This window comes from Bacillus rossius, chromosome 1 (assembly GCF_032445375.1).
Source record: "Bacillus rossius redtenbacheri isolate Brsri chromosome 1, Brsri_v3, whole genome shotgun sequence".
In the NCBI taxonomy this organism is placed as follows: Eukaryota; Metazoa; Arthropoda; class Insecta; order Phasmatodea; family Bacillidae; genus Bacillus; species Bacillus rossius.
Window position 1 is genome coordinate 99,580,415 of NC_086330.1, and position 24,950 is coordinate 99,605,364.

General features: G+C 38.7%; 1 protein-coding gene across 1 annotated transcript in view; it reads right to left on the reverse strand.

Annotated features, from left to right (window-relative positions):
* Positions 1-12,333: 12,333 nt before the first annotated feature.
* Positions 12,334-24,950, reverse strand: part of LOC134532554 (uncharacterized) — a 33,260-nt gene continuing 20,643 nt past the window's right edge. The window contains exons 10-12 of the mRNA XM_063369115.1: positions 14,604-14,818; positions 13,815-14,011; positions 12,334-12,541 (exon numbers count right to left, since the gene is read on the reverse strand). Coding sequence (XP_063225185.1) covers positions 12,371-12,541; positions 13,815-14,011; positions 14,604-14,818 — 583 coding nt within the window. The 3' untranslated portion in view covers positions 12,334-12,370. The remainder of the gene's footprint in view (positions 12,542-13,814; positions 14,012-14,603; positions 14,819-24,950) is intronic.

The window sequence follows — 24,950 nt, forward strand, 5'->3', positions numbered from 1 at the left end:
ATCGCAAAGGGAGGTTGGCTTCGATAGTATCCAAGGAGAAAAAAGTTCGGCCTTCCTGCTAGTGCTTCTCAGATTTCTCACGGTCCACAATCTTGGATTACGACGTCACAGCGGCCATATTGGATGGGTGTGACCTTGACCTTTGACCGAAACCGCAGGAATGATCGCAAGCACACGGATTAACCATCAAAATATAGATAAGAATAATCAGGAGCACACAGAGAAAACCATCATAATATTGGCAAGAATAATCAGGAGCACACGGAGAAAACCGCCACAAGTTTTCTTTGATATCATTAAAATACAAAAAAAAATTAATAAAAAATAATACGAAAAAAAATTCAAACATTCTGCTAGCTTGTGAACTTCTCATTGGTGAGCAAAGATAGAGTTCTAGTACAAGCCAGAATGTTTGAATTTTTTTTCGTTTTTATTTTTTATTAATTTTTTTTCTATGTTAATGATATCAAAGAAAACTTGTGGCGGTTTTCTCCGTGTGCTCCTGATTATTCTTGCCAATATTATGATGGTTTTCTCTGTGTGCTCCTGATTATTCTTATCTATATTTTGATGGTTAATCCGTGTGCTTGCGATCATTCCTGCGGTTTCGGTCAAAGGTCAAGGTCACACCCATCCAATATGGCCGCTGTGACGTCGTAATCCAAGATTGTGGACCGTGAGAAATCTGAGAAGCACTAGCAGGAAGGACGAACTTTTTTCTCCTTGGATACTATCGAAGCCAACCTCCCTTTGCGATCGATAGTGAGCGTTCCGCGTCCCACATTAATGAAATATATATTATTTACCTGCAAGCAACACGTGGCGCCATCTGTTGACGACAGCCGGAACTACTTGCATCAATTTGCTTTGTATTAGATAACTTAACTCTCGCTGATGAAATATTTCAAAAACTCTATTTAAGAAATGGTTCCAATTGGAGAAAACTGACAGTTTGTATCTAACATTAGTCACAGAAGCTACCATGGATCGTGGTTTGTTATCTATAGCTGAATCGGAAGGAAGCCGCTGTAGATACTGTGGCAAGGATTTTGTCATGAGAAGGAATGCTAGACGTCATGAGGAGAATGGTTGTGCTAGAAACCCACTACGCAACATGTTAAGCTGTAATCGTTGTAGCAGGTTGTTAACACGAATTGACAGCTTAAAAAGACATGGTAGAACATGTAAAGTCAAGACTACTTACGGCATAGAGGACACCGATGGATCCACTAGACTAAAGAAGAGTGATCTGCATTATGACAATAATTTTCCTTGTCCTGAGCGTGATGGTATTAGCTTACCCGATCGTGAGGAAGAACATAAATTGAAGGATGCTAATGTCTTCGGGAAGACTGAAACTAATGGAAGTATCAACACCGTGAAAAGTGAGAATATATTCAAGCCTATATTCAGTAGATCCTCCATTCTTTGTAAAAATGATGGACTCCTAAAAAGGAAGCATGAAGACGATGAAGACACTTCGACATCATCGATAGCGAATTCATACGGTAATCTGGGTGAAGAGGATGTCTTCTACAGTGATTGTTACAGTGACTCTGAGGCTGTTGACAAAGGCATAGACTGTGATGAAGCACCTAGAGCTGACAAGATCGAAGAATGTGGCGATGTCCTGAGACCGAAACTTTGGAAACGTCGTGTTATAATAAATAAATCTGATAATGATTATTATGATCACTGGGATGATTGTGATATTAAAAGTATTTATAATAAACAAGCAAGTAAGATGGTGGTAGAAGAGATTGATTACACATCATGGAAAGATCCAAACATATTGGTTGACCGGCTAAGACTTCTACATGGCTCGCTTTGTGCAGGAAACTATCCGTGCATCAAAGAAATATCCTTCATACTCAAAGAACTGAGGAAAGCTGGCTACATACAATAATGGCTTCTTTTACTTGTATTTGTGTAATGTTGAGAAGTAATAAAATATTGAAAGTAAAAATTTAATGTTTTTTATTTCTTGTATTCTGATTTCCAACTAAGCCTGTGTGTTTCCGCTACTGTATGTGTGATCATTACGTTTCCTGTGTGTACTGTGTGTAGGTTCCGTTTCCTGTGTGTACTGTGTGTACGTTCAGTTTCCTGTGTGCACTGTGTGTACGTTCCGTTTTCTGTGTGTACTGTGTGTACGTTACGTTTCCTGTGTGTACTGTGTGTACGTTCCATTTCCTGTGTGTACTGTGTGTACGTTTAGTTTCCTGTGTGTACTGTGTGTACGTTCCGTTTCCTGTGTGTACTGTGTGTACGTTTAGTTTCCTGTGTGTACTGTGTGTACGTTCCGTTTCCTGTGTGTACTGTGTGTACGTTCAGTTTCCTGTGTGTACTGTGTGTACGTTCCGTTTCCTGTGTGTACTGTGTGTACGTTCCGTTTCCTGTGTGTACTGTGTGTACGTTTATTTTCATGTGTGTACTGTGTGTACGTTCGGTTTCCTGTGTGTACTGTGTGTACGTTCCGTTTCCTGTGTGTACTGTGTGTACGTTCCGTTTTCTGTGTGTACATTCCGTTTCCTGTGTGTACTGTGTGTACGTTCCGTTTCCTGTGTGTTCTGTGTGTACATTCCGTTTCCTGTGTGTACTGTGTGTACGTTCCGTTTCCTGTGTGTACTGTGTGTCCGTTTAGTTTCCTGTGTGTACTGTGTGTACATTCCGTTTCCTGTGTGTACTGTGTGTACGTTCCGTTTCCTTTGTGTACTGTGTAATCATTACATTTATTGCGTGTAAATTGCATGTATTGCGCGTACATTGCGTACATTACGTGTTGAAGCTGATGGAGCTGTTGGAGCACTTGCAGCTAATGGTCAATTGAAGCATAGGAGCAAAATGTAGATGGATCTGATGACGTGAATTGTAGCTCTTGGAACCTGGCGTATATTGGAGAGATCGATATTTTTTTCGATCAAATGATCCTCTTTTTTAATTTGTAGATTTGACTCTAGTATTATTGTAATTGGTTCTTGATTTGACTAGCGTATTATTCCATACGGTGCATGTATATAAGCGAGTCCTATACAGCAGGTCGCTCAGTTTGTTACTGACGTCATCGGTGTAAGGATCACCTAGTTTGTTTCTTCTGGTGCATTCATCATGTAATTACCTGTTCTTGCGAACTCGATGGCATCTTTACCGACTTTAACGACGAACTCGGAGGTTGTACCATCGTCTACGGGAACCTTGACGACAGCTACGACGGAGAAGGAGCAGATTCCGTTGACAACCACGGCGACAACACTGGAGGAGACTTCATCAGGCTCGATACCACCAGCAGAAGAGACTTTAATGCCGGTAGTGTTGGCTGTGCAGGAAAACTCGACGAACTTCGTTTCAGCCTCAATGGAGACTTCAATGGATGCCGAATCGACAACAATTAACGAACATCGGTGCTGTTACTGTGACAAGATTTTCTCAAACAGCAGCAATGCTCGACGGCATGAGAAGAGAGAATGTGCCAAAAACCTATATCGTAAAATGATTGTTTGTGAGAAATGTCATAAGCAGTTTGCCAGAAAAGATAATATGAAAACGCACATGAAGACATGCAAAGGTCCTGCTGTTCGGCAGAAAGTAAAGGTTTCGGTGCAACAGTGATGCATCGATGTTCATAAGAGTATGCCTGGAGATGTCGCAACTGCGGCAACGTCAGTATCTGGATCGGGTCTGAAAGGCTCGTCTTCATCAGCAAGGTATCCTTGCAGCTACTGCGATATGTCGTTCACTTTTTCTCATGTAGCACGAAGACATGAGAGGAGTAAATGCAAGAAGAATCCATCTCGCATGAAGTTCCGCTGTGATGAGTGTCATGAATGGTTTACACGTATTGATAGTTTGCGACGGCATGTGAAAAAATGCAACGGTAAAGTCCGTGTGTCTACTGAAGAACTACCTGTAGAAATTTCGACTCCTCGCTTTAGATTGGAGACTCGTAAGCGTACAAGCAAGAAAACCAATGTGCAGCAACCGATTGCTATAACGTCTGGACATGAAAATAAACCTAATACTGTGTTCGGTGCATTACAAGTGAATGATAATGGGTTCAACTTGGCGCAGTCTGCATTTCGTGGAAAATTGAAAGATTACTATTATATAAAATACGTTAGGTGAGTCAAAAGACATTTGTAATTTTCTTGATGATATCAGAGAGGACATAATCAATCAGCTTACTGATGATGTAGCAACAAACGTCCATCAAAATATAACTTGTGGTTGGACTGTATATATGGAAAGCCGTATCCATTCGAAGACGAAGTGAGGAAGTGTGCATTCAAGACATCGGCTGCAGTAATTTACAGTTCTGACGATGTGAAGCAAACTGTTAAAAACGGTATCCAGAAACTCTGTCAAGAAGAGGAGGACTATGTCTGTAAAGGTTCTGGTTGGTCTCTGTCTAGTATAAACCGATTGGAGCTAAGAATTAGTCATTTCACGCCTATGCAGGGCTTTTGTAAGTGATCCTGTAGTAAAATATAGATTTTGTAATAAAATTTATTTTGTGAAAGAATTTGTGAGAAAGAATTTTACTTACGAACCTGTCACTATTATGTTAAATTGTTGTTATATTTATTTTTTCTTCAGCATCCAGAATCGTACCAAGGACCTAAGTCGATCTAATTAATCATTTTATTGGTTGCAAAATTTATTTAATGAGTTTTGAACTTTTTCCTGAATTTCTAGCATTGAAATTACGAATTTCTAGCATTGAAATTACGAATTTCCAAGATGGCGTACATGATGGCTTATAAAATGATGGTAGTAGAGGATTTTAAGCCTCTTTAAGAATTTTGAACATGGTTTATTGAAATTATTTTTTTACATAAAATTAAACATTATTGCATCGATCGAGTATCGAACCAAGGACAGGAACTGATCGAATCAATATGTAAATTAATGAGTGATTTATTTAATTAATTATGGATTTTTTTCCCGAATTTCTAGCTAAATAATTACACGACTCCAAGATGGCTGGCATAACGAAACATGCAACATTAATAGGATCCAATATGGCGGTCATAATGTAAAGTGTAACGATAACATCGTACTCAACCGAGATGGTGGGCATAACGAAACAAGCAACAATTAAATATAATCCTAGATGGCGACCATAACGATATGTTCAACAGTGGTTTTAAATAATAATTTATTTAATTTTTATTATTTAATTCGATTAGTTATTTTTTTTAATGATTTTTAATTTTTTTCCCGTTTTTCTAACATAAAAATTATTGATTTTCAAGATGGCGGACATGACGGTTAGGTTAGGTTAGGTTAGGTTAGGTTAGGTTAGGTTAGCATAATTTGCATATGGATAAGGTTAGGTTAGGTTAGCATAGATTAGCATATGGATTAGGATAGGTTAGGTTAGGTTAGCATAGATTAGCATATGGATTAGGTTAGGTTAGGTTAGGTTAGGTTAGAATAGATTAGCATATGGATTAGGTTAGGTTAGGTTAGCATAGATTAGCATATGGATTAGGTTAGGTTAGGTTAGGTTAGGTTAGAATAGATTAGCATATGGATTAGGTTAGGTTAGGTTAGGTTAGGTTAGCATAGATTAGCATATGGATTAGGTTAGGTTAGGTTAGGTTAGGTTAGGTTAGGTTTGCATATGGATTAGCATATGGATTAGATGACGTCATCAGGTTGGTAACATCGAGGGTCGCAAGGCTAAAGGTCAGGGTCGAATTTCAATGTCAGGGTCAAATTTCAAGGTCAAGGTCAAATTTCCAGGTCAAGGTATAATTTCAAGGTCAAGGTCAATGTTCAAGGTCATAGTTAAAGGTCAAGGTCGAATTTCAAGGTCAAGGTCAATGTTCAAGGTCGGCTCCTGGATCCTGCGCCTGGTCTTGAACCCCCCATTTCCAACTACTGTAACGGGACATTGTTTCGTGCGTACATGGCTGATGAACGTAACGGGACACTTTTTCGTGTGTGCATGGTCGAAGGAAGTGACATAATCCCTTAATCCCCCTCCCTCCTCCCCTGTCCTCATACATACTTTATATATCTACTAACATAACTCAACATTACATGATACATATAACAATACTCCACTGCATTTACCGATGACACACAACCTCTCCTACATAACACACCATTACATGATACATATAACAATACTCCACTGCATTTACCGATGACACACACCCTCTCTTACTCTTATAGTACATGACATGTTACATCAAACAAACATATAAATACTTTATTAACTGACATGTTACATAACCTCACCATCTCTTACTGCAACGTAAGAGACTAGGTACTAATATCACTCATTACATAACAATACTCCTCTCCTCTCACTCCAGACCTGTGTTTACTCATATTTTGCTAGCCACCTAGGTTTATGTACACATCTCCCCGATCTCGTCCACCTCTCCTTAGGTTGCTCCTTGCTTGTGGTGGTTCCCTGTTCACCCTCTTCAATATTTGGCTCATTTAATTCCCCATTGTTATCCACACCTACACTGGTATGTTTATCGGACTCATTCATGTCCCCATCGATATCTACATTGACACTGGTCTGTTTCCTTCCCGATTCCTTTAAATCTATCCTATTTCTTCTGAATTCTCGTCCCCACATATCACTCACAACATAGGACCGCGGATATATACTTTCCTTTACTATTCGACCTGGCTGCCATGTACCTGTCACCTGCTCTCTCATCATGACCTCTTGCTCCGGCTTTAGAACTGGCAACCTTTTACTCCCCTTATCATAATACGTTTTACTACGCTCTGATTGCTCCATTTTTTGCTTGATCACCTCTGCTGGTTTGATTGTGCATGGCTGTACAATCTTTGAGTGGACTGGCATCTTTGTTTTGCAAACTCTTCCCATCAGTAACTGAGCTGGCGAGTGTCCCATATGTTTGAGTGGCGTATTCCTGTGCTCCAATAACATGCTCCAGATATCCCCAGAGTGCAGGCCCAGTTTGCGACACATCTGTTTACAGATTCCCACCCCTTTTTCCGCTAGCCCGTTACTCTGCGGGTAATTTGGACTTCTGAGTTTTACCTCAAACTTCCACTGCTCTGCAAACTGCCTGAATGTGTGACTGCCAAATGGTACATTGTCTGCACTTACCACATCTGGAACACCATGTGTTGCAAATATCGACTTGCACTCCCCTATTACGCTAGATGCTGATTTGTCTCTAATTGCCCGCATCTCCACCCAGTTAGAGTAAGAATCTATAACTACCAAGTATGACTGTGTCCCGAATGAAAAAATGTCAGCTCCTACCCTCTCCCATGGTCGTTCTGCTATTGGCCACAGGTGTAGTGGCTCTTTGCAATTCTGCCTACTGACCCTTTCACATGTTGCACAATTTTTCACCCATGTCTCCACATCTGTACTGATTCCTGGCCAGTAATATAATTGCCGCGCCCTTGATTTAGTCTTTTCAATACCCATGTGACCCTCATGAATTTGCCTTAATACCTCTGCTCTACACTCTTGTGGTACAACTATCTTGTTTCCCAACAACACTATTCCTTCCCACTCAGATAGAGCCTCCCTGTTTTTCCAATATATCTCCACCTTCTGCTCTACCATTTTTTTATTCTGGCCATCCTTCTCTAATGTAATGGAGCACCTTATTTAACTGCGCATCCGCTAGTGTGTTGTGTTATAATTCTTGTTTTTGTCTGTCTGCTACAAGAATGTTGTCACCACTACTTGTACTGCATGTGTCACCTCCATATCTTGATTCTGCTCCAGTTGTCCCATGCATGCCCTGGATAATGTGTCTGCTATGTATTGCAACTTCCCAGGGAGATAACAAACATTTACATCATATTCGAGAATTTTTAACCTCAGTCGTTGAAGCCTGGCTGACAGTTTGTTCAGATCCTGCTTGCAGATTGATATAAGCGGCTTATGATCTGTGAATACTGTAACCTTGTGATGGCCATATACAAAGTTGTGAAACTTAGACATTGCAAACTGCACAGCCAACAACTCCTTTTCAACTTGTGCATAGCGCTCTTCGTGTTCATTAAGACTGCGTGAAGAAAAGGCCACAGGGTGGTCTTTCTGCATTAGGCAGGCCCCCAGCCCATCTTTGCTAGCATCCGCAAACACCTGTATAGCCTCTTTCGGATCATAAAATGCAAGCACCGGTTTCCTACACAGCAGCACTTTTAGTTTCTCAAAGCTCTCCTTGTGCTCCAACTCCCACCTCCACTCTACCTCTTGCCTCGTTAACATCCTTAAGGGGGCCGACACATGAGACAAGTTGGGGATAAATTTCCCTACATACTTCACCATCCCCAGAAACCTTAATACATCACCCCTACACTGAGGTTCCTTCATCTTCAATACTGCCTGCACATACCCCTCATCTGGTCTAACACCTTCTGCACAAAATGTCTGCCCCATAAACTTTACACTACTCCTTTTCATCTGCACTTTCTTTCTGTTAAACATAACATTGTATCTCATAGCGCGTTCTAGCACTGTAACCTGTCTGCTATCATGTTCCTGTTCAGTTTTTCCCGCTACTATGATATCGTCAAAATATATTTGGACCCCCGGTAAGTCACCAAACAATTCTACATTTTTCCTTTGAAATACTTCCGGGGCCGACTTGATTCCAAATGGCATACGCAAAAATTGGTATCTGCCAAATAGTGTCCCAAACACACATAAATCGGCACTACTCGGATCCAGCGGTACCTGATAATAGCCATCCTTCATGTCCAACACTGTAAAGAAACTGTTGCCTGCCATTTGAGCTGCAATGTCATCCCCTGTTGGTATGACAAAATGTTCCCGTTGCATTGCTTCATTGAGGTGCACTGGATCCAAACATAATCGCAATTCTTTATTGGGTTTTTCTACAATTACCAATGCATTAACCCATTCAGTTGGTTTGTCCAATTTTTTAACTACACCTAACACTTCCAACTCCTCTAACTTGCTTTTCAGCCTCTCAACTAGTCCATACGGTACTCTCCTGGTAGCCTCTATGTGTGGACGTGCACCATCAGCTAGTACAATTTTATATGTGGACGGAAAACATCCTAGACCTGAGAAGACATCTTCATATTCATGAAGTAACTTAGGCATGATTGGCATACTTGTGCTACCATTATTAATTAAATGGACACGTTTAAGTAAATTCAATTTAACACAGTCCCCTAAACCCAGCAATGCTGGCTGACCAGCTACTTCTATAACTAGAAACGACACACCTACATTACTCTCCATACCTTTTGATTTACACTACAAGACCCCAATTCCTAACACATTTGTCTTAAATTCTGGATTTCCATATGACAGAATGACAGTGTTGGTCTGTTTCAAATCATCAACACTGAATCCTAACTGTGTGTACATTTCCAATGGTAATACAGATACATCAGCACCTGAGTCTAACTTTACTAGTACCCTCTGCTTATCATTAACTAAAATGTGTTCATACCATGCCCTTGATGTTGTACTGCCATCAACTGAGCTTATGCACACGCGCTGCCGATCATCGTCAGTATCCTGAACCTCACGCACGGAGTTGACTGTCTTACCTTCGTTCGTCCTTAGCCCCTCCTTCCCATCATGTTGTCTACATACCTTGGCAAAGTGATTTTTCCTGTGACACTTCGCACAAATTTTATTATATGCCGGACATCTTCCCTTCTGATGATTATACCCACAATTACCACACCATGATTGCATCAAGGGCCGCGGCTGTTGTGGATGAAGTGATCTTGTTGAATTAACGGCTGATGTTATCTCCGCACTCTCCTGCAAGATCCTTGTCTGTTGTTTGCTTTTCTGTGGCGCACAATACTCTTCAAAGGCATCTACCACTTGCTTATAACTATTGCCAGATGCCTCATCAATGTTAAAAGTATTAAAAATTTCCAACCCGTCATCTCCGATGCAGTTCAACAGCAATGCCACTTTCAACCCATCATCTCCTTTGTCCTTGCCAGACGCTCGTAGAAATATTTCAAAACGCTGTCGGAATCTTTTCCAATTCTCAGCTACATTTGATGACAATTCCAGCACTTCCGGTAACCTATAAGACCCGTCCGCACTTTGAGTCGCCATGTCTCTCTGCAAATCTACGTTAGGCACAAGCACAATTCACATCTGACACCATGTTTTATTTCTTGTTCACACCTTTATTCTCTATTCCACACGATACATCTCCTCCATCTTTTTTCTACCTTCTTCTTCCTGCCTCATGGCCTCTGCAACTCCATGTGGCCATGATGGCCACTACAATATATATGACAGTCAGAGGTGACGTTTTTTACATCTTTAATTTAAGTTTTATTTAGAAATGAGATTTCGAGAAATGATCAAATGCATTTTGAAAAAAAAAAAAATATTAATTTTCATCAAGTTTATACACATGCATTTAATTTAAGCCATTATTGCATACTAATTGGCAAAGTCATGACCTAGAAGGCTTAGAGAGGATTCTAGATGCGGACTTTAAGCCTCTTTGCGGACTTTTTAAGCCGTTGGCATTTTTGAGGACTTAAACAGAAAATTTTCCTTCAAAACGGGAATTTTTTCCTCTAAATAGAAAAAAAATTTATTTTTCAAAAATTTTGTGATTATTATTTCCTAACAACTGGAAATTTTGGCGGATATTGGCGATTGTTGGGCAAATTTTGAGTAATTTTTGACAAATTTTGGCAAATTTTCAAGGCCAAGGTCATCCAATATGACTGCTGTGACGTAACAATCCAAGATGGCGTCGACAATCTTCAACCCAAAGCCGTAAGCCTGTCACCGGTCTGGGTATTATATAATACTTAATATAAATTATATCTAAAGTTATCTGTCCAAATAAATTTGATAAAATTGGAAGCTACTTTCCGTCCAATACTACCCCTCCAACTCTATTGTCAAATAGGACTGGAGACAAATATTTGAAGTTTTGACAGGGCCTCTATGTTCCCACTAAATATTGGGCATATAAGACCGATTATAACTATGGAGTTAGGAATTGTCAGGAGAAGGTATGTTGTGACATAATTGAAGTCACCTTTTTAACCTCGCCATTACCATATTGCTCCACCCAAAACATTGCAGAAATGTATCTTGATAATATCTGATGATGGTTAGTAAGTATGAATCAGAATGTCCGGTGTTAATTACAGTAACTTTCATGGAAAAAATATATTTAAAACTGTTTTAACAATGCAAAACACCACACTTCGAAAAAATGGGTTGGGCGTCTAAACAATATGGCGTAGCAATTAGCTGAAGGGGAAAAAAGGCTTGACACAGTTACCACATAATCATGCAGACGTGACCGACCCCTGGTTATAAAAGCATCAGAATGATAGATACATCTAGGACACCGATTGTATGACTAAAATGTCGTTAACTTTGAAAGATTTGTGCAATGGGAGTGCATGACTTGATGTAAGTTTTTGGACATACGCTATTGCTAAAAACTTCTTCTGTTGAAGAAAAACTAAAAATAAAAAAATATATAAATAAAACACAAAAAAAAAGAGGCAAAAAAAACAAAATCAAGCAAAAAATTGCTGTTTTCAACAAGGATATAAACACCACGAAATATTCCGTGACAGGAATATGGTCAACAAAACAAAGAAAAACTATTGTGTTCGTTTCGTCTTTTTCGTTTTGTCGTGTTTTTTTGTCTCGTCTCAACTGTTGTGCTGAATTCTTTTTGGGTTCAATATTTTTGTGCTGTCATCATTTGTGGGCTTTTTTTATCGTTCTATTCTGTTTTGGAAAACTATTGTGTTTGTTTCGTCTTTTCGTTTTGTCGTGTTTTGTTTCGTTTCAACCGTTGTGCTGAATTTTTTGGGTTTAGTATTTCTGTGTCGTCATCATTTGTGGGTTTTTTTCGTTCTCTTAGTACATTTTTCTTTGTTTTTCTTTGTTTTGTTGACCATATTCCTGTCACGGAATATTTTGTGGTGTTTATATCCTTGTTGACAACAGCAATTTTTTGCTTAATTTTGTGTTTTTTGCCTTTTTTTTTGGGTTTTATTTATATATTTATTTATTTTTAGTTTTTAGTTTTTCTTCAACAGAAAAAGTTTTTAGCAATGGCATATGTCCAAAAACTTACATCAAGTTAAAATGTCGTGTAATATACTTGCTGATAGTTTTCCTTTATTTATTTATTTCTTAATTGTTTGCTATGGGCATTATTCAATAACAATTATTGGTTTGAGATAATTGACATAGGTATATGTTTAATCTTAAAAATGTTTTATTAAAAAAAGCTTTATATATATTTAGGTAGGTAGGTACCTAAAATTTTTGTGACCATCTTTTTCCAGCCATTCTGGAAACTTTCTGGTTCATATTATTTCACCAATTATAGTCGCACTCGTCAAACCATTGTCCGCGCAGTTACACCCCAATGGCATTCACGTCAATCCACTTCAAGTATTCAGACACCCTAGTGTAGAGGTCAGGAAAGGCTGGCAGAACTGCGCAGCCTGTCACCCCGAAACTGACCACTCCGACCAGGATATCCTTTCCATCAGGATCCACTACTGACAGAGGTCCACCACTGTCACCCTGAAGGGAAAAAAAAAAAAACAAGCATTACCATACAAAAGTGCAGTTTGAAGGTTCTACAAACATCGTATGTGTGGATGCATCTTCTGTGTTCTTCAATAATCTACAATCATGCTGAGACTTTTATCCAACAATAAAATAAGTAAATATTTTATTATAATTGTACCCCACGAAAAAAAGTTTTGGTAATGCTGTAATGTAAAGGCCAGTTTTGACAATTCTATCAACGCAATAAAATATGAAATAATTTCAATTCTGTAAAGATGGGGAACTTTTCGCTCTTTACCTTATAGTTGTAATGCAAAAAATTTAGTAGGTCTAATAATTTGAATAAAAACACAGGTAACATTTCTGGCATATTTTATGAGGGCATACAATTGCTGTCTGTGATAAGATTCCTTAAGTCTGACTTCCATGTCTGTGGTTGACAGGAGAACTTCCAGGAATGTAGTTTATGTTCAGTTCCTGTAGCGCATGTAAATAGACTGTTCCAACCAATCGAGGACTTTTTCATCCATTTGTGGGCATGCACACAGTTTTACTAAATAGGTACCTTTAAAATAAACTAGAAATGCATACAAACATTTTATATTCAAGGAATAAGAAATTTTCTGGGAGACATTAGGAGATATCTACATTAAAAAAACCATACAAATTACCTACCAGAGAGACATAATTGCTTATTTGTATAGAATTTCTAATTATTAAAATAGCTTTCCCATCAGTGCAGTTATAACACAAATTATTAATTAAATTAGTCCACTCCCCTTAACATTGGTAATATAACCATAATATTTAATTTTGTGGGATCGTTTGATTCGCAGGTGACTGTATCACACAGAGGACTGGCATCGCATGGCCCCCACATTCGTTTACGGACCCTAGACCCAGGATCGGAGACGCCCCCATCCTCCCCAATTTTACAGTCACGTACTACATTGTAATTGCATGGTTATTTCTTACCTACACTTTTTTTAGAATGTTATTTAACCTGAAAATGCAGGATATAATCAGGGTTACTATTTTATAAGTACAAACTAAGCTTTATTTATAAAATTAATTTTCTTTAAAATAACCACAACGAGTATGTATATTTATTTAACACACTGAGATAAATATGAAAATATTTACGGCAAAATAAAATCAGGCTGGGCCCGAGCCCCCTCCAGGCCCGGGCCCTGGACCGAGGGGTCCACCCAGCCCCGCACCCTTGTGGGGGCCATACTAGAATGCGATACTGCCTCTCAAAATTCATAGACGTGTCAGCACTTACGAAACATGTTCCTTCAAATGAATTGGGAGCGGCACAGATCATGCCCAGGCCCACCGGCTCTTCGATGATGCGGGAGCACTGGAAGTTGGAGATTGTTTCCACCTCGAGTTTCTGGAGGACTGGACTCGGCTCCCCGGTCGGGAACGACGTTATTCCCCAGCCGATCACGTGCCCCATCCGACCAGTGTACGACTCTCCTGCCAAGAGCATTGGTTGATGTTACAAACTAAATACATTTGCTTGGAAACACCACAAACATATTTTTCTCATCCCAATGGGGCAAATTGGCACTTATGTGAAATATATCTAAAAATAATTTAAAACTAAATGTCTACATCCAAGAAATTAATATTATATGATGGCTACGTTATATAGAATCTGAACTCCCCCCCCCCCCCACAATTACTTATTCTTTAAGAAATAAAATATGCCTTGATAAATTTTCTGGCAGTGTTTAATACAAACTATCAATTATATTATCATAGATGCAATCATTTGAAAATTATTTTAAAGCTGTACCCCCAAAAATTCACAGTGGAATACATTGTTGCAGTTAAAAACTATCAGCTTAAGAAATACAAAATGTACAATAGTAAAAAATAAATAATACATTTGAATATCTACATTCATTGAATATCTACACTAAAAGTTTCACATTTCAGAATTACAATTTATCCTTATTGAATCATTGTACATTTCCAACAAATTAACTAAAAGGCTTCCGAAACTTGTAAATGGAACGTAAAGTCTGAATCCAAGATGGCGTATTCCAGTTGCGCTCGGGCGCACCTGACGCCGGCAGGCAGATGGGCCGGATGCGGCTGGAGAAGGCGACGGGGCGGTCCAGCTGCAGCAAGGCCACGTCATTGCTCAGCAGGAAGGGGTGGAAGTGCGAGTGGTACAGCACGCGCCGCACCCGGCGCGATTCGTGCGCCGTCTCGTTGCCCGTCGTCAGGTCGTGGTCGCCGATCTGAAGCACCAGCTGCTCCACGGGCGTGTCGCGGCTGCAACATCGGCCGATCATTGTACACGGCCACGCGCCATTAAAGCAAGACGCGTAGGGGAAATTATTTTGTATACCTAACATTGAAAGGTTTGCTGGCTCGGTGCGCTAGCCCGTCGGTGCTGAAGAGCATCAGGATATCGGAAAACTGGAGCGTTGGAACTTCCAAGCATCAAGATGCCGGGTGCATGTGCTGTAATCTCATATATACTTTCCGAATGTATGCTAATAAAGTTTTTAACATTTGCTTGGTGTTACGGCTGTATTTCTCTAAGCATGCCCGGTAGCTTAACCAGCACGTTTCATAGTTACTCTTCAAGATAACGATAATTTACAGAAAGTGATATTCGAATTTTGTCAATAATATGATGGGTTCCATTTAAAATATGTTTAAGGTTGTGATGTAATCTTCCGGTGTGTTTTACTTTGTGACTGTAAGGAGTATAAATAATAAATTACTAATATGCGTTAAGAATTATTGTATTTAAGAATGGGTGTCACAGAATCTATATATGAAAGATTAGATAATATAACCAATCTGACACTAATATGTTAATTCCTTAAAATAACTTAAATAATTAACCATATGTGTTTGTTGGTGAGATTCCTAACAACCCAGTGTTTTGACTAAAACTGTTATCGTCGCAAATATGTTATATTTTAATAGGGTAATTTTCCTAAAATATATATAAAGTATACACATCACTGGGGAGGGACATCACACGGTTCTCAGTCGGTAGAAGCTCGGAGTTCTTCTTCAGGACCACTAGGTAGTTCCCTCGTGGACTGCAGCTAGAAGGCGTGTGCTGGAATGGACTATTAGACTACGGCTGGCTATAGTTGTTCTGGAACTAGGCCTCCACCAATCCAGTCGGCTTCTGAAAAGTTGAATAGGAAAGATCTCACCGAATAGAAGACAGATTAATCATCGGTCTAGACGTTGGCTTGTCGACGACCCATGTTGTAGGTCGTTTCGGCAGGAACCATTCATCAAGACATTACATTGGCGGGTTGCAATAGATGAAATTTTTAATAAATATGCAAACCATGCATATCACAAGATAGAATTATCTTCTTAGAATATCTATTCGTCCATGTAAAACGCCGAAATATGTAAGAACACACAAACTAGCACCAGGCCTTAGCTCATTTCACCATGGTCGACTATTACATTCTTTTTCCACCTTACACGGCCATATTTTCTTTTATATCCTTGTTGTAGCAACCCCAGGCGAAAAACAAAGAAGACTCAACACAGCAATGACAGCGATGTGGATTTGGTTATTTTGTCTATGACATAATGCTTGGTTCATGAACTGTAATAAAACTGAATACTATCCCAAGGAAATGTGTAGATGATCAAATAGAAACAAGCCTAGGAGTTTGGATTAAATCAAAAAGTGTATCCTGGGTTGTTAGAACTCACTTACATTTAAATATCAACTAAATAATATGTACATAAATCATGAATAATAATAATGACACAAATAATAACTGTAAATACTCTGAGTAGTTACAGAGCCGCTCCAAAATGTTTATCGATTAATTAATTCTGATTATCGAAAACATTTTACTGAACATAATCATCTTGCAGAAAATAATCCTCGAAATAACTCTTTGCATATGAGTTAGACAGTCTCTTAGTGTTTGTACCTATCATGACATGTCTTAAGTTGAATTCAAAACATAGATACAGTAATCTTACTCATTCAGCTAAAATAACATAAGGTCTGGAACAATCTTTACTTAAAATAAGGCAAATTACAATACACTTAAAATAAACATGACAAACAAACATACCATGATTCTGTGACACCATATACAAAACATGACAAGTGACAATACACAATATGATATACATGCAAATACTTACAACTAAAGTAACAATATCGTAGCGTACAATTTCTCGATCTCAAAGTTCAGAGTTAATAGTGGTGGAAACATGTACATAATTGTTGAACGAATAACTCCGACAACAATACTTATATTCCCAAGGTAATATACAGTGTAGAGAACATTCAATCCTCTGAATAATTCGTGTTTATACGTTCAGAGTTTAATACTGGCACTTCTTTGTCACTTTTCAAATTAAAGTGGTTTAAAATCGAGTTCGTGCAGTGATATCACTCCTAACAGGGTCTATAAAATGTTACTTCGTTCAGTTCAATAGACAAAATTTTATCACTACGTTTGGGATTCTTTACACTGGGTTGTTTATACTACATTCTTTTTTCTTCATAGTAAACAGGACTGGTTTTATCAACCATGCGAGTATAATCCCTGCAGCAAGGTAAGTGTACTGTAACTCAGGTAGCTGTGTAAAGTTTATGACAAAACAATCAAGTGTTCAATCCAATGGGTACTGTAGAAAACAACGTAAGTGTTTCCTTGCAATAAGAAATCTAATGGTGTAGGGTATATCATGAAATTAGAGCTCGTATGTAGAAAATAATGTGACTATAAAGTAATTTTCTCTCAGCGTATTTTAGATATCGTATATCGTTGACGTGCCAGCTAAGCTACCTAGAGTAACCTTTTCTCTCTTGTAAACAGAAGTGTCTTGAGGTGGGACATGAATTTCTACAGTAGATCTAGTCTTCAGTGAAGTCGACGATTGGCAGAAAGAAGTAATTTCAAAGATAACTTGACGTCTTGTAAGACAAATAATCATGCGGCATGGCTCAAATATGCACATCGGGATAATCAATAAAAAAAAAAAACATACAAGTCCGCACTGGCAGACACGCTCAATGGACTAATGAATCATCGTCGAAGTGCTCCAGGCACACAATATATCCACACCGGTACACACGACTCGGTGGACAAATACGTAATTAGCCGTTCCGATGTGTTATAGCTTCAGCGATGCAGCGTATTAATAAATGACTGCTAAATAACATTTCTACTTCCTGTCTTCATTCACATCAACTATGATTACATGCCTACTCAAACGATATGATTTTCGTCTCGACTTCTACTTAACTGGCTGCTTGTACAGGCGTAGCTGCGTCAAGTTGTAGTTACCTACTATCTCTTCGCTGTTTACTGACTTGAGAGTGTAACAATTCTCATGTATTTTGTCACATACTACATACGGTCCTTCATAAAGCAAAAATAGTTTCTTAGTAACGTTTTCCCATAGTTTACTGATCGGATTAGTCTTCTTAAGAACTTTATCTCCTACACTGAGCTTAGTAATCCACTTCTTCTTCTGATTCTTGCTCCTTTTCTCTGCTGCGAGATGTAGACGGGCTATAACAAATGCTTCTATTTGTTCTCGTAGCTCTTCCGTATCCTTTACTATTTTTTCGTGTCCCTCTTGGTTTTTGCCAATTTCGGGTAGAATTAAAGTGGATAGCGCCTCCGAACGTTCGGTTGTTAATATTTATCTGGGGGTTAATCCAGTGGAAGAGTGGATAGTGTTGTTCAGAATGCACTCTACGAACGGTAGGTATATAATCTCGCCAACCCTGTTGTGCTCTATAACAATACTAGTCACGACCGGTGTTCGGGGCCCATCATCACCGATCTCAGCTAGTTTAATGTGCTATGTTGATTGGCATAACTAGAACTAGCGCCGTTATTAACTATCTGGGCCGGCAAGGGTTCTATTCCGGGCTGCTTACTGTAGAAAACAGTTGGGTTAAGGGGTTCCTGACGTTGGAAATACCCATAAAATGGCGATGATGATGATACTTGATTATGAAATGTGGCTTGAGTAGATTTAATAGCATTGCTACGAGCAGTGTCGCTCATAAGCTGGCTAACTGGTAGCTTTCTAGGGGACCTGGAATTATTTGGCCGTCGATCTCGCGGAGATTGCGAAGTCTAATTACATCGTTGTTCCCGTGGGTCCTCGTAGTATTGTGGTGTCGAGTTCCTCGGCGAGTGCTGATCTCTATCTCGCGGTGACCTGGGAGGCCGTCTAGGCGAGGAATTAGGAGTTTTCTGTTGGTTACTGCCGCTCCTATCCTTTCTCGGCGTCGACCATTTTCGATTTGGCTCTGAATTATAATCATCCCGGTCGCCGTGATTATGTCCTGAACGATTGTACTGACGATTTTCGGAATCGTTAGAACGCCACTCTCGGCGATGCGAACTACTGTCACGGTCTTTGTACCAATGGTTCCGTCCATGACTGTACCTGTTACTTCGCCAGATTAAGGTATTCACTTGCGGTTGACGACTCTGAATCGCACCGTGATAATTATCATTACGACTCTGGTGCCATGGTTGATAAATAGGCGGTGGTTTTGTTGTTGGCTGCCGTTTGTTTTCCTCGTTATTGTGGTGGCTCGTGCGAGTCTGCTGGTCTAACCGATCGAAAGAGAGTAGTTGTTCCCGGAAATCTGAAATGCTTTCAAAATTTCTTCCGGTTAAATGGAGCTGGTAACGCATGGGTAGTTGACCTAAAACCATCGCAATAAATTCATCATCGCTCATGATGATATCTAAGTAACGAGTTCTCTCGAACATGTCGCTCAGATGGGCTTCTAACGATCGGTTTCGTTTGGGGTCAAATTTTTCGCCATGTAATTGCGCCCTCAAGTTCCCTTGGATTTTAAGGCTCCAGTGTTGCTGAATAAATATCTGCCGGAATTGTTCGAACGATGTGACCGCATTTTGGTGTACCTCCCACCAGTAATACGCCGTGCTCTTTAGGCTAGTGCTTAGGCACCTTAATTTTTCTGAGTCTGTCAGTTTAAATCGTGACGCATACTCTTCGAATGACAATAAATTTCCGCGGATTTTCCGTGGATTTTGCTGAAAATGTGGGTACCTCATCAGTCCAGCGACGTGATGGATGATTTAATGCCGTGGCCGCATCTACGAGTAGTATGGGCGTCATTCTCGTGTCAACTCGAGCGATTAATTCTCCTTGCATTTCCGTTATAGTACTTGCAAGCCTATCTTGTTGTCGCGTAAATTCTTCGGCTAGAATAGTATTCTGTTGAAGTGTAAACTGTTCGGGAAGTATTCGATTTTGTTCCGCCTGCTGTTCAGAAAGTATTCGATTTTGTTCCGCCTGCTGTTCAGAAAATATTCGATGTCGTTCCGCCTGTTGTTCAGAAAGTATTCTATGTTGTTCCGACTGCTTCTCAGAGTGTAAATTCATAGAGGCGTTAAGTTGTACTGACATGTTATGGAAAGCTTGCAAAAGTTACTCTAAGGCAGTTGACTTAACGCTCGTATCCCACGAAGGTGCCACCGAAATAACTGCATTTGTTACCTCTATGGCGCATGGAGTACTGCCACATGTGCTCGCTACAATATTATTTTCCCTTGCTGTCACAGCTGAAGTTAATAGCTCGCTATCAGTATAGCTAGCCTCGCTCACTACTACGTTATCGGGCCTTTCGTCATATTCACCCTTATCTTTGTTCTTGTGGCGCAAGAAGTACATACCTTCCTCGGACATGCTGCCTTCCAGACGTACTTGCACAAAAAACTCAGTCAAAGTTCAATCCAAAAAATTGGTTGTCTGTAAAGTCGGTTTACGGACGATAGTTTAACGTGACAACTTCATAACAAAACATAGATGAAATGATTGATCCAGAAGAAAAGGAAATATCATATTCGGCCTGAGACTGAGCCGTAATAGGTTTTTGCAACCAAACCATTTAGGCATTTAAAATATTATATTCTTTTAGGAATATATATTTTTTTAATTTTTCAATCTTTTGCATGATAAAATCTACCTCTGCATACTTTTATGAATAAAATTGAATCATTTTTATTGAATTATCACTATTTTGTGTGGATGCAAAGGAGTGAAATGAAATTTAAATAATAAATTTACTTTTATTTGCATTCATTAATTCAAATATGTTTATTACTTTTGAAATGCTGCGTGCGCAATATTTATTTTTACAAGTACAAAAAAAAATCCGCAGCTGCCGGGTTTCGAATCTACAACATTTAATGTAAGAGTTAGGTATGCTAACCACACGCCCACGAGGCCATACTAAGGAAATGTAGTTTCAAATGTTATATATACATATATTTATAAAAACTTTGTTCACAGTAGGGGTATAATATTAACATGATTTTATAACAAATACGCATCCCAAATACACCAAACTTATTATAATGTGCTACAATATTTTTTAAAACATTGTGCAAAAGATCCCGGGTGTAATTTGAATTATTATGTGTAACTGTAAAACACCATTGTTGGTTCAAAACGTATTTGAATTTTCAACATTACTTTTAAATAACCGTACCGATTGTGCTGAAAATCGGTGGACGATCGTTAAATTACATAATATTAATAATTCAAACAACGAAAATATGATTGAAAAGTCAAATCGATGGTTGTTCCAATCGAGTGGAAGAGAGATGCCATGCATGCGTACAATGAGCATGAAGAGAGATGCCACGCATGCGTACAATGAGCAAACAGAACACATCCGTAGTGGGACATCCGTAGTGGGACACTTTTTCTTGCGTGCAGCCGGCGTTCATCGATTTATTAGACGCTGTCACGTCAAAAAACTTACGCTCCCAGCAGTCTGGTCTCCAAACATACACAATATATAGCTGCTAATATCATATACGGGAACTCTATCTCGTTGGCCTCACAGTTGTGTGCCAGAAATTTCGTTACTACTCTTCTGTAATCTCATATATACTTTCCGAATGTATGCTAATAAAGTTTTTAACATTTGCTTGGTGTTACGGCTGTATTTCTCTAAGCATGCCCGGTAGCTTAACCAGCACGTTTCATAGTTACTCTTCAAGATAACGATAATTTACAGAAAGTGATATACGAATTTTGTCAATAATATGATGGGTTCCATTTAAAATATGTTTAAGGTTGTGATGTAATCTTCCGGTGTGTTTTACTTTGTGACTGTAAGGAGTATAAATAATAAATTACTAATATGCGTTAAGAATTATTGTATTTAAGAATGGGTGTCACAGAATCTATATATGAAAGATTAGATAATATAACCAATCTGACACTAATATGTTAATTCCTTAAAATAACTTAAATAATTAACTATACGTATGTGTTTGTTGGTGAGATTCCTAACAACCCAGTGTTTTTACTAAACTGTTATCGTCGCAAATATGTTATATTTTAATAGGGTAATTTTCCTAAAATATATATAAAGTATACACATCACTGGGGAGGGACATCACACGGTTCTCAGTCGGTAGAAGCTCGGAGTTCTTCTTCAGGACCACTAGGTAGTTCCCTCGTGGACTGCAGCTAGAAGGCGTGTGCTGGAATGGACTATTAGACTACGGCTGGCTATAGTTGTTCTGGAACTAGGCCTCCACCAATCCAGTCGGCTTCTGAAAAGTTGAATAGGAAAGATCTCACCGAATAGAAGACAGATTAATCATCGGTCTAGACGTTGGCTTGTCGACGACCCATGTTGTAGGTCGTTTCGGCAGGAACCGTTCATCAAGACATCACATTGGCGGGTTGCAATAGATGAAATTTTTAATAAATATGCAAACCATGCATATCACAAGATAGAATTATCTTCTTAGAATATCTATTCGTCCATGTTAAACGCCGAAATATGTAAGAACACACAAACTAGCACCAGGCCTTAGCTCATTTCACCATGGTCGACTATTACATTCTTTTTCCACCTTACACGGCCATCTTTTCTTTTATATCCTTGTTGTAGCAACCCCAGGCGAAAAACAAAAAGACTCAACACAGCAAAGACAGCGATGTGGATTTGGTTATTTTGTCTATGACATAATGCATGGTTCATGAACTGTAATAAAACTGAATACTATCCCAAGGAAATCTGTATATGATCAAATAGAAACAAGCCTAGGAGTTTGGATTAAATCAAAAAGCGTATCCTGGGTTGTTAGAACTCACTTTCATTTAAATATCAACTAAATAATATGTACATAAAACATGAATAATAATAATATGACACAAATAATAACTGTAAATACTCTGAGTAGTTACAGTGCTGAGCTAGGTATATCCGGTACCCGTATGTAGCGACCCTTAGGCAGTTTCATGCAGTCGGGATATTGGACAGTCAGCTCGTCTCGATGCCCCAACCGTGACGATGGAATGCCTGTTCCGATGCGCGTCAGTTCTGTGTACGGTGTATAAAGACCCGGGCGTCCTGGGAAGATGCCAGCTCACGTGCGCCGCACAACGAGCGCCGAGGGAAATGTCTGCAAGGACTGCGCATCGGCCTCTCGTTCGTAAACATACATCACAGATGTGGCTCATTGTTCTGCACATTTCTCCATGCTTAGGCATAAGCGAGTGTACAGCAGTCCAAGCACACGACTGTGCACACGACCTGTGCGTAGTTGGTTCAAAAATTGAAATCTTAATGCTAATTTCAGCCAATGAAATTTCGCAATGTATCCGACATCTGTTGGCAGTGTTAGAAAGTATGTATATTAACTACCAAATGTTTATCGCGTGACATCTGACCAGCTATTTGTGAGCACAGTTTTTCAAATATGAATAAATAAGGGTTAATTAAAATTATAACCATGCCACATATTTTTATTTACAAATTTTGCTAGTGACATATGTAATAGCACTAATAATTTAAATTAGGAACTACACCTGAGCACTGTAATATCTCGACATTGTTTTGCCACAATATGATTGATAAATATAAACAGTTCTCTAGTCCCACCAAAATGGCTTCCTACTCTACTCTCATTAGTTGTTGCGCAAGCGTTCGTAACAGAAAAAAAAATGTTCTTCTTATGCGCACGACCTCTCTCCCATGCACACGACGATCCTACGCGCTATTGTAAGTCAGTTTGTTCAAAAACATGGCGGTCAAATCTTGTGCACACGACCTACTGTTATTGTTACTGTTATTTTTTTCAACCAGCCGAGTGTCTGGTATTTAGCTGTATGGTATTCGGAACAATTAGCGCACTATTTTGGTTTTTGTATGTATAGGATTGTTGAGTATAACCGTGCTCTAATGATCGGTCATTTCTAACTTTAAGCTGGATGCATAATTGAAAAAATAACAGCAACAGTAACAGTAGATCGGGCGCATAAGATTTTACCGCCATATTTTCGAACCTACTGATACACAATAGCACATAGAATGATCATGTGCATGGGAGATAGGTCATGCGCATAGAAGGGAAATTAATGTATTTTATTTATGTTACGGACGCATGGCGCAACAGCCAATGAGAGTACAGTAAGAAGCAATTTTGGCGGGACTAAGGAACTGTTCATATTTATCAATAATACTGTGACAATAAATTAGGTATTGAGATATTACAATTCTCAGGCGCAATTCTTGCTTTAAAAATAAATGAATTAATGCTATTACTTATAAAACACTAGCAAAAATTGTAAATAAAAAATGTGTCGTGGTTATAATTGTTAACTAAAAATTTGATATAACCCTTATTTATATGGTAAAAAAACTGTGCTCACAAATTGCTGGTTAGATGTCACGGGATAAACATTTGGTAGATAATATAGTTCCTAACACTGCCATCAGATGTCGGATGAATCGCAAAGTTTCATTGGCTGAAATTACCAGTAAGATTTCAATTTTAAACCAATTGCGCTTGGCTTGCCATGCACTCGTATATTATTTTTAAATTGTGAACTCAGCCTTAAAACGTCATGCTACCATATATAAAATGGGCCTGTTGCCAACAGTAACCATATTTTGTAATCAAAACTTCAGTTTTTTTATACTTATTAAATGCTTAAAAATCTAAGTACATTCAATTTTTCTATTTAACACTGTGGGCATTAATATAATTTTAAAGTAAGTTAAAAATGGAATCAATTTAGCGGTTTTAATCTAATAATTAACTTTGTTTCTGTGACAGAATTATGTGTCCAAATTTATTTAATAAAGAATTTTTGAAGCCAAACTTCGTCCAATATTATTCTTCAAATTTATTTAACAATTACCCTTGGAAGATTAAATTTTACAGTGTATCGTGGTTTTTGAATAATGTTTAAATGTATCAACTCTCCAATAGCAAAATTATAATTATTTATTAATAACTAAAAATTATAAACATATCTGTGTTGGTTCTCTTTTCAGTATTTTTAGACTTAAGGGAGCGAGATATGAGGGTGGAATACCGTATTTATACCCTTGGACAAAATATTGCTTAGGTAAACTGCTCATTATGCCCCC